Here is a 12,156-nt window from a genome sequence, read left to right on the forward strand (position 1 = left end):
AATTTTAACGGCGAGAAGACTGATCACCCCAAGCGAAAAACTGATCATCTCTAACGTATGTCCATCGATCCCACATAGCCTCCTTGAAGCTGAACTACGAGGGCTGGGACTAACTTTAGTATCTCAAATTTCCTTCCTGAGAATCGGAGTACCAAACCCAAACTTTAAACATGTCCTAAGTTTCCGAAGACAAGTATATATTTCTCCATTAGATCACTCCAAATTACCTCAATCTATTGTTATATCCTTTGACCAAACTCCATACCGTATATACCTCACCTTAGATAATCAGCTATGTTTCAAATGCAAGCAAAGCGGACATTTAGCTGTCAATTGTCCAAATATGAACAATGATGAATCCGTCCCCAGCATGAACATTAACAATGAAGCCCCTGTAGACACCATTATTGAAAACACTACTGAACAAACAGATCTAAATATTGAAAACACATTAGAAACGACGGAAGAAAACTTATTACTATTACCAACTTTTGCAAATCCAAATTCTAACTCCTCAGCGAAACGGAGTATTTCGGAAATCACAACACCTCCACCAAATTCTTCCGAACAAGAAAAGGAATTCGTCAAACCTATGCCAGAGCAACGAAGTAAAAAAGTTAAAACTTTCACTAGTGGACAACCTTTAGAAGAATTGTTACGACCAGCCAAACCCTTATTTCAAAACGAATCAGAAAAATTAGTCTTGTCATATGATGAAACAAAAGACTTTTTCGAAAATGTGTATGGATCATCCGACCCGCTCAGTGTGGCAAAAACTTACACTTCAAACATTAAAGGACTACTTGAACTATTACATAGGATATACCCCCTCCTGACGGAAAGGAAAACAAAAAGCAGATGTACCAAAATTCAAAATAAGATAAAAAGACAATTAGATTTGGAATTAGCCAGTGAAATTGAAGACAGCGACACATCCCAGGAAACATTTTAGCAATTTTCAACTTCATCCTCTCTCTAGTAAAATTCAATTCGATTCTTCAATGGAACCTTAATGGGTACTATACCCAATTAGAGATGTTAAAGTTGCTCCTTTCAGAATACTCGCCATCTATTTTGTGTCTCCAAGAAACCCATTTCAGAAACCAAACCGTCCATAATCTTTCAAATTACACATGTTTTCATAAATGCAGAGACAACCAACTTCATGCTAGTGGAGGAGTTGCCATATATGTAAAAAACTGCTTAGAAGCACAAAACATTCCACTAATTACCAATTTGGAAGCAGTTGCAGTAACTATCCAAGGACCAGACAAATTACATATCTGCAATCTTTATATACCTCCTAATCAAGATCCACCAATAGATGAACTCAATAACCTAGTCAACCAAATATCTCCACCGCGTTTAATAATTGGTGATTTCAATTCACACAATCAGATATGGGGTTCCAAGAAAACAAATACAAAGGGTCACAAAATTGAATCCATCATGAATAATTTCAATCTTAATCTCCTTAATGATGGAAGAAATACTCGTTTCAACGTTACAAACGGCGAATCGTCAGCAATCGATCTCTCTATTTGCGAACCACACTTATCTGTGTTACTGGAGTGGGATGTAATTCCAGAGTTATACGGTAGTGATCACCACCCAATTATTATCACTAACGAAAAATCTAAAATCTCTTACGCTACCCCCCAAAATGGTCTCTTAAAAAAGCAGACTGGACCCGATTTACTTCACTTATTGAAAATGAAACTGCAGAAATTGACACGAATGCAATGTTGAACCTGAATATAGACGCCATGATCTCAAAATTTTCTCAAATGATAATCCACGCTGCTGAGATATGTGTTGGAAAAACTAACTCCCTCAATAAACATTTTCCACTACCATGGTGGAACAATGAATGTCATACTGCCATAAAACTATCAAAAAATGCATAAAACTATCTTGAAAACAATCAGACGAGAATGTTGGAAGAAGTTTGTTTCCGGAATCAACAGTTCCACACCTATTGGCAAAGTATGGAAAATGATAAGAAAAATATCAAAGACATCAAACTACAAACCTATAAGTTATTTAAAACACGACGGAAAGATCCTCACTTCGCCACAAGAAATAGTTGAAGTTTTTGCATCAACATTCCATCACTATTCCTGTAATAACAATTATGGAGCTGAGTTCTTGAAACAAAAATCAGGAAAAGAGATGCCACAACTTTCAGTAGACGAGAAGACAACAAATCCAAATGACCCAATTAACTGTTCAATTTCACAAGACGGATTTGATGATTGCCTTCAGAACATTAAAGACTCATCTCCTGGACCAGATGATATTCCAATAATCTTCCTCAAAATGTTGCCTAAAAATGCTAAAGAACTGCTTATTAAAATGTATAACGTCATTTTGAGTCAACATGTCTTTCCTCGTATATGGTCTGAGACAATCATTATTCCTATTCACAAAACAGACAAACCTAAATCATATCCAGAGTCTTACAGACCAATTTCACTTTCGTGTGCCATGTGTAAAGTAATGGAGAAAATCATAAATAAGAGATTAATGTGGACTCTAGAAAACAGAAAACTACTTATACCACAACAGAGCGGATTCCGGAAAAGACGATCAACACTTGATAATCTAGTAGATCTTGAATCAGAAGTACACGAATCTTTTGCGAATGACCAAGACTGCATCGCAATAGTTATCGATATTTCAAGAGCATATGACACTGTATGGAGACCTGCAATTATTAGCACACTACAAAAATGGTCACTTGAAGGAAATTCCTTGCATTTTATTGCTAACTTTTTGAAATATCGCAATTTCCGAGTTCGCACAAACGGCTGTATATCTCTCAACAGGATCCAAGAAAATGGAGTAGGTACCGCAAGGTTCTTCTCTGAGTTCCACATTATTCCTGATTGCCATTAATGATATAATCAACGACTCTAGGGCTCCTCTTAAAGCGAGACTGTATGCTGACGATCTTGTAGTTTTTGCTAGAGGAAAGAATGTCGTCACCATTCAGAACCTCTTACAGAAATTCCTCAACAATTTAGAGAAATGGTTTGCTTCAACTGGATTGAAAATATCTCAAAAAAAGACCAAATGTATTCATTTCTCTAAAAGAGCCAAAGCAACCCCTCTCCAACTATAAATATATGAACAGAATATTGAATTCGTTGAGTACATCAAAGTCTTAGGACTGATATTTGATCAAAAATTAAACTGGAAACTCCACGTCCAATATTTAAAAATGACTTGTCAGAATGGACTCAACCTCTTGAAAACAGTTGCCTCTCGAACCTGGGGCTCTGACTCATCGATGTTAATGTTAATTTATAGATCACTGATCAGGTCTAAATTGGACTATGGGGCAATAGTATACAACTCTGCCAAAAAATCCATATTAAAACAACTGGATACCATCCACAACAACGCCATCAGAATTATCCTCGGAGCTTTTTGCACAAGTCCAACGGAAAGCTTATACTGTGAAGCAAGTGAACCATCATTAGCCAACAGAAGGAAGCTTATGACACTCACCTACGCAGCATCCATCATATCCAATCCAGATAATCCGGTACACCACAATGTAATAGCACAGAGATTCAAAAACATTTTTGCAAAAAAAATCAGAGCAGACCCTCCTTTTTACCAAAGATATAACCAGTATCTTTCGAGTCTCCAACTAAAACAACCAAGCATTTTCTCAACTTCTAATACACCCAATACTCCTCCCTGGATATTCCCCCGAGCCAACATTGAATATGGACTGCTACAATTTGAGAAAAAGAATACAAATCACAGGATGTTCAATGTAGCATTCAACCATCTTCTGGAGCAATACGAAGACTTTTTTCCAGTATACACTGATGCATCTAAAATGGAAGATGGAGTAGCTTTCACCAGCTCTGATTTCAGCTGTTCATTTAAATTATCGAAAGAAAACACGATACTCACAGGTGAATTATACGCTATTTGGAGAGCACTAAAGTACATGGAGGAAAAGAACATCCCAAAATTTCTGATTGTCACAGATTCACTGAACGCTCTCGAAACAATTACACAACTATACACCAATCATCCCATCTTGCTTCGCATAAAACAGTCTCTCCACCTACTACATCAAAAACATATTTGCATCTGGTTTATGTGGGTCCCTTCACATATGGGCATAGTTGGAAATGAAAGAGCTGACAAACTAGCGAAAGAAGCAGTTACTAACCCGCTAACAGATACAGTGTTACTTGCTGTTCACACGGATCTGAAATCTCTATACAAGCAAACGATCATCAATAGTTGGCAATCACAATGGAATAGTTCGTCAGCAAAACTTCATGAGATGAAACAGTCAGTATCTCCTTGGAAAAACAACCCCAATGAAAGAAAAGCCCAGGTCATTTTATCTCGTCTTCGTCTAGGCCACACTCGTCTCACCCATGGATACCTACTATCTGAAGAAAATCCCCCAGTATGTGAAGTGTGTGATAGTCCTCAAAGTGTTAAACATATTCTCACCGAGTGCGTGCTATATCACAATGAAAGACAAACTTATGGCTTCCCACCATCAATAAAGGACATATTAGGAGATGAATGTGATATTAATAATCTATTAGCTTTTCTCAGAAATACCAATTTGTTACATACTCTCTAAATTTTTTTTTCCATGTAATGTATCGACAAGTCGCTAATGACCCTAGAGGTCGATGCGACTGTAAATAAATAAATAAATAAAAAAAAAATAAATTGTTGACAGTTGATTAAACAAAGAAGACTTTCAAAGGAATATTGAAAATAGATTTCTCCTTACACATAATCAATACTACAGTCAATATGTAATAGACAAAGAACCGTCCAATATCTGCTCGGAATAACAAATAATATAGTTTCGAGTATTTTTTCTGTAAACGAAAGTATTCAACGGATTTCTTGTTGTTGCCCATTTCTACTGCCGTGAAAAGCTCATTAAACTTTCAAAAATGAACCAAAGGTGATTTAAACCTGATTTTTTATTCCATTATAAGAAGTTATTCATTATTAACGAGTTTTATACAAATCCTTCGGAATAAACTGAACGTTTTCCACCCCAAAACCCATTCACGCATTGTCTTGTATATATATCCAGAACTAATAGATATTCTCCGCAAATCCCTTGAGAATAGCCACCGCTATCGAGTCATCTAGCAAATTTCGACCTTTTGAAAGCGCAACAAGAAGCTAAATTGAACGGAAATTTCTCAATGCCTTTAATCGACCAGGCCAAATGCCAACAGTTGCGTAAAATACAGTGGTGTAGGTTGCTAGTATTGCTGAAGGTTTTACTTTCATGATAAAAAACAGAGACCTTAGCGCACTAGCCGGTATTCATAGGTGAGAAAATTATTGAAAGGTACTGGTTGAAGCTTACAAATGGAATTGCACCCTCTTTGGTGCTAATGCAGAGTAATCAAGAAGTAACGTTATCAAGAAAATTATATTTCGAACTGAAATTCAAATCTTTCACTCCCCTTTCCTATGTTTTTTCATGGTAGACTTTCGCAAATACGTGTTGCAAAACAACTAGTTTCTTGTCTGTTACCACAATGGACATACGACTATATTCAACGGGCATCTGTATTAATTAGCTTATAGACTTGATAGGTGGGAATCGAATCAATCAATCAAATCAAATTATTCATCAACCATAGATCGCGAAAGTGTTATGAGAATCGTCAGTTGAAAAGTTATGAAAATATACATATATACTATGGAAACGAATACAGTATATATGATATATCAAAATACTCATATCACACGTACATATACACTCGTAAACATAAATAAATAAATTCGGAAATATGATGCCTACCACTTTTTTCTGAATATTCTGATACTGAATAAAAAATGTTATGAACTGAAAATGAGTTCTTTCTAAAATTTGTTTGTTTTTTTGTTGTTTGTCATCTATAATCGCATGCATTCCTCAGTTCGTAATATCAACAACAAGGATTTATGTCTAACAGGTCCATCATAACAAATTCATTCGTATCGAGTCAAAATATTAGTGATCTGTTAAATAATCGTGGTTAAGTTGATGTGATATACATTGATTTTGCTAAAGCATTTGATCTCCTCGATAACATGATCCTTCTATAAAAACTTCACCAATTGTACCTCAAGTCACCTATCTTTACCATTTTCAATAATTTCAATTTGATTTCAAATTTGTTTGATATCAATTCTGACTCCCTGGAATATATTTTTGGAACTGCATCTCAGTTTCTCATGGGGAATTTTTATTTTCCGTCACTGTTTTTTTTAAAATTTTATTTTATTTCATTTTTGTTCTTCATTTTCTCAAATTGAAACTTTGAAGTTATAAGCACCTGTATTACTTTTTTAAATACTTAGTTAACCTTGTAGATGGTTTTTACTGTTGGGTAATAAGGGTTATTATTATTATTATTATTATTAATGATAATATTATCATTATATTGTGTATACAAAATCCTACAGTGCATCCAAGGCAACACGATTGACAGATGAAATTGAAAATATGCTGAAAGAAACATTTTTTTGAGATGAGAGTTTTTCATCTGAAACCTAAAATGTAATACTAAAGGAGCTTCTATCGAAGAACTCCTCAGCACAACTTCCTACACATGCATTGGACAGATAGAAAACTTGAACTTTTGTGATGTAAGTCCTTCAACTGCTATAGACCCACCAGTATGTCATTTCACTGAATAACTGTTTTACCCTGATGTAATGAAATCGTTATTTTGTCTGAAAGACACTTAGTTCATGTAGATGATGAGAGAATATCAAAATGTATATAATATGCGCCTTCTCTTACTGTCAAACAAAAATTATGTATAGTAACACAGTATTTTTCTATATGGAGCAAGAGTTCAACGTTCAGCGAGAAACATATCCAAAATGCCTCTTTTTGAATTATTCAAGCCAACTGGATTTCGAACAATAAAGGAGATGATGGCGTAACATTGACCTACGAAGAACTCTCTAGGGATGAACACCAGGAAAAATAGCAATGCTACTTCAACAATATAGTTCAGGGATTTGAAGTTGATATCACAAATTTTGAGATTGATTCGAGATTGAAATATTATAGACAGGTGACTTGACATATTAATGCCATGTTGACAAAAAGTTTTGTACTTTTCAATGAGCCTTTTTCCTGAGAATAGTATAGCGAACATGTCACGAGAGGCAGCACTAGTAGTAGGGACAAACATAAACTATTCACATGTAAAAGAGTGTTATTTACGTAATATTAATTTATTATTTGAAAATATAAATCTGATATAAAAAATTATTTTGTGCTAGTATAATGCCAACAAAGCATTGCTGTTTTGCGAATTGTACGTCAGATAATCGATATCCGGAAGAAAACGTGTTTTTTATACCATTTATAAAATCTCATATTAATGAGGTTTGATGTAAGAAATGGATACATGCTTCGAGAAGAGTGGATTTAACAATGCAAAAAATAAATGAATATTCATATGTATGCTTTAAACATGAAATCAATAGTAAATTTTTCATAGTTAATTACCATTGATTAGAATGAGATGTAACCTCAATCGTTTATTAAATTATATTCATTAAATTCAATTAAATTTATTTCACTGCCATCTATATTTGATTCATATTTCACTCGGAAATAAATCTGAAATTCATAATTATTTTGAATTCCTTTACAGTTTGAATCTACGGCTACTCTTTTACTAGAGTCTGTATACTAACCTATCCATTGATTCACTTTTTTTTTCAGTTACTTTTAAATTACGGCATGCAAGCCGACGTTATAATGTTATAACATTGTTATCCTTTACAGTTGCAAATTTTAGTTTTGCTCCAGGAACATTTTCTTCTGTTAAAAACATTATTTTTTAATTGTACTTTAGCATACGTTTATATAAGGATTAGGCAGTGTCTGTCCCTACCGAACAACTAGCGCTGCTAGTGGGTGATTTTTCGTACTTCAGGAAAAAGGTTCATTCTCAAAGTGAATTAGTCAGAGATAATATATTCATAATATTCATCACATTGTGAAGTAATTTACGAAGTTAAATAACTTCAACCCGTTTTCTGGATACTCACAGACTTTATACATTAACTGTTGTAGTCTAAAATTGTTGTGAAACGAATTTCAGAAAGCGACGTAGAAAATTTGATGTAATGATATGTTGTGATATGTTGTGATATTTATAGAATGCAAACAGTACAATATACATTTGAATTTTGAATTCACTTAAGGTATGTCGAGGATAATTGAGGCGGTTTACCACAACAAACTATAAATCCAAAGGCCTTCAAAGGTGTTTTCAGTCCCAGATCTAGGACACAGATACCAACCTACCTAAGACATATGCGACTGTATTTCAAGCGGCAACCTATGTTATTGAATTGTGTGCAGGTTGAATCCAACCTCATACACAATTCAATGAAAATATTCTCAGGCAGTCAGGCGACGTTGGAAGTTCTCGACTCCTACCGAGCAATGTCTAAATTGGTAGCAACTAGCCAACGACTCTCATCAATAGAAATACTAAACAAATTGTCTCTGGTCTGGATTCCTGGATATACTGGCCTGAAAGTCAATGAGGCTGCTGACTTTCTTGCAAAGGAGGGGGCTGCAAGCAGCTTCATCGGACCAGAATCTGTCATTGGCATTGCTTCAGGCTTCGCCAAACAAACATTGAATATCTGGATGGCAAGAAGATTTATGGACTTCTGGCAAAATCTTCCAGGATTGGCTCACTACGATGTCTAACAGGCCTTTTCACAGGTCGCTGTCGTCTGAATCATCATATGCAGAGAATCGGACTGTCGACAGTGTGTGTCGTCTCTGTTTGGAAAATGATGAAACTGTGTTCCTGCCAAGCTGCGGGGTGAATCAGGTTTTCAGAGTTTGGCCTAGCCGCACTCTTATCATCTGACCTGAAATATCACTCACCACTCACTCGAGTTTGAAAAGGTGTGAGTCACAATGAATTCTTGCGGGTTGAGATGGAGGGGCGAATTGACCCACTCAATTTCGACCTGATCTGACCTGACCTGACATATTGATTTGTCAGATTAGTCTAGGAACTGGGTATCAAAGTGATTGTTAAAACAAGTCATGCACTACGGAGCCTTTTAGGAGAATTCGGAAAAGTCTGGAATTTACGAAATTGAATGTAAGAATTGCGATGCACAATATTATGGACAGATAAAAAGATCTATTGAAATAAGATATAAGGAACACTTAGCACACTTAAAATATAAAAGACCTGAAAAATCAGCAGTCGCCCATCATAATTTGCAACAAAACCATTCCATAGATTTCAGTTCATTAATATTACTTAGACAAGTAAACAAAAACAGGCATCTAGATGCCTATGAGAGTGTAGAAAAAAATAAATAAAATGATATTAAGAATAACGATGGTGGACCAATACCTAATAGTTTACTATATCTGTTTAAAATCTGTTTTTCCGTTAATCAGCTGCCACCCCATACGAAAGAAAACTCTCAGAAGTCGAGAAACTTGTGCGAGCTAAGGACTAACGAGGTCTTACCTTTTAACGTGTGATTCCTAACACGATATATATCTTGTTAAAATAATATTTGACTCATTACATCATTTACCTGACTATTACCTACATAAAAACACATTGTAAAATGAATTTAAGACTAGTAGATGAGGCAATGTTGTGAAATTTGTTTCATATAGCTTATAATATTTCAATTATTGGATTTATCTGACTATTAGATAACGACACATTGTAAAATTTATTTAAGACTAGTAGATAAGGCAATATTGTGAAAGTGATTCATAAGAGTTCCTAACAAAAACTGAACGTAATACAGAACTATATTCTAAAAATAATCTCGAAGAAAAAAAGATCATGTCACATTGATCTTGTATACTCAGAAGATGTTAGTAATATTCGAACATTATACTTTTATAGTTTATGTATGTATGCATTCCGTGTTAGGAATCACACGTTGAAAGGTAAGACCTCGTTAGTCCTCAACTTTTTGAGAGTTGTAGTTCGTATGGGGGCGACAGCTGATTAACGGAAAAACAGATTTCAAACAGAAACAGAAAACAGACAGATTCAAAAACAAAATATTTCATAATTATGTTCCCACAGTTTATATTACTGCAAGTACAATTAACGAATTGATTTCCACTGCAAAATTCAATAAAAATATTTGTCATCGATTTTATTTATTTCATTGTAATATTCTACCCCTAAGCATAAAACGTGTTGAAAATGATAAAACCTTCTCTATAGAATAAAAAAAATTATCTTTGAAAATTACATTGAATTCAACAAAATATTAGAACATCAATAGATACACCGCCACCAAATTGTTTCCTAACTCTCTGTATACAACTCTAACTTTGTATTAATTAGTACCTATCACTTTGTAGCACAACACAAGTCTTGAGTTACTTAAATGTTACTTTATACACAATTTTTATGTACTGCAATAACTTTTTTATGTATGCCTCTTCGTTAGTATTTTATTGTTATTTTTTGCATTTTTGTGTATCAAATAAAAAAATTAATGAATGAATAAATAAATAAATTTCAGACACTTGAGACGCTAGTACCTAGAACAGGTACTTATGGTATAAATAAGGATAGCATTGTAAATAGGATTAGTTTGATCTTCCTCTTGAAGATTATCACTTGGTGATCGAAACACGTGTCAAAGTGTTGAAATAACGGTATGGTGTTGGGAAAAAACTCCAGCTATATTCTGATATATTGATTTCATGTAGACAAAAAGTTTTGTACTTCCCCGTTCCCAAAATTGTATACAACAGAGATAATATATTCAGAATATTACCCACATTGTGAAGTAATTTATAAAGTAATGTTACTTCAACTAGTTTTCTGGATATTTACAGATTTTATAAATTGATTGCTGTAGTCTAAAACCGTTGTGAAATGAACAAATTTCAGAAAGTGACATGTGAATTTTGATGTATCTATGTATTGTGGTATTTATAGAATCTCAACAATACAATATAGTTACATTTGAATTTTGAGCTCACTTAAGGTTTATAGAGGGTGATTGAGGCAGTTTACCATAACGAACTATAAATCCAAAAGTCTTCAAAGGTCCACAGCTTCACTAACTTTCAACCTAATGTTGTTGATAAAATAAAATTGATGATAGCAATATAGTCCAGTCATTATAGTAAGTTCACATCGGAATTCGAGATACCCAGCTGTAAGTCTGTAAATACTTGTATATTGACACCCTAAAAGTTGTCTGAAAACCTACATATGGTAGGGTGTACGCAACTATTAAATTTCAAGGTCAAAGGTCACAAAAATCGCTTTCTTGCGCTTTTTTTGTGAATATCTCATTTCCTATTGGTTTTTTGCCATTTGTATTCATCATCAATATTGTAGAATACAAAATTCTCTACAAATTTTGTCTAGAAAAATTTTTCATACGGTGAACCCTTTTTGAAATAAAGGGCGGAGAGCGCGCGGTCACAGGATCACTTCAGGTCAACCGGTGCCTCCGGTCGAAAACGCGCCATATATAGTTGATGAACTATCGATAAATCAATGATTATAAATATTTGTCAATTTTTAATAACTATTATATTAGATTTTATCATTTTTTTCCTAACCTATCCACTTTTTATTCAGTATTAATTTATTCAACAACACTTACCTGCCCATGTAATTGCAGAATTGTTAATGAAAATATAGAAATTATATTTGAGTTTTTACCTAATTTATAACTTCTTACATGATGAAAAAAAAAAACAAATGAATTATGAATTAATCTTTTTATTAAAAAAATATTCAATACATTTATTTTTATTAAAAGTAAAAAAATGGAATAAAGGTACAAAAACTACAATTTATAATTTTAATCATCTTCTTCCTCTTCATCGTCGTCTTCCGGCTGCTGTTAAATTTCAAACTGGTCTTCATTATCGTCTTCAACGACATTTGTCTCAAGTTCTTCCATGATTTCGGGTTCCATCTTCGTTAATATCGCTCTGATATGGTAGAGCATTGAGACAAGCTTGCCCATTATATTGGCCATAAGCTAAAGAGCATTGCAAGCCCGCTTTCCTGCATCCGCATCGCGAACCACAACCACTCTTGCAGTTGCAGAAAATTGTATTTAGCAAATCTTCTGGAGCAGGTGGTAAAATTG

The 12,156-nt window shown here is 34.2% G+C and overlaps 1 protein-coding gene across 1 annotated transcript; it reads left to right on the forward strand.

Annotated features, from left to right (window-relative positions):
• Positions 1 to 3,154: 3,154 nt before the first annotated feature.
• Positions 3,155 to 4,709, forward strand: LOC111505411 (uncharacterized). The gene has a single exon (XM_023160211.2). It carries the CDS (start codon positions 3,224 to 3,226, stop codon positions 4,622 to 4,624), a length of 1,401 nt encoding a protein of 466 aa, XP_023015979.2. The 5' UTR covers positions 3,155 to 3,223; the 3' UTR covers positions 4,625 to 4,709.
• The last annotated feature ends 7,447 nt before the right edge of the window (positions 4,710 to 12,156 follow it).

Source organism: Leptinotarsa decemlineata, unplaced genomic scaffold (assembly GCF_025532065.1).
Source record: "Leptinotarsa decemlineata unplaced genomic scaffold, Ldec_3_MD MMD2_tig00026328_RagTag_RagTag, whole genome shotgun sequence".
Taxonomy (NCBI): domain Eukaryota; kingdom Metazoa; phylum Arthropoda; class Insecta; order Coleoptera; family Chrysomelidae; genus Leptinotarsa; species Leptinotarsa decemlineata.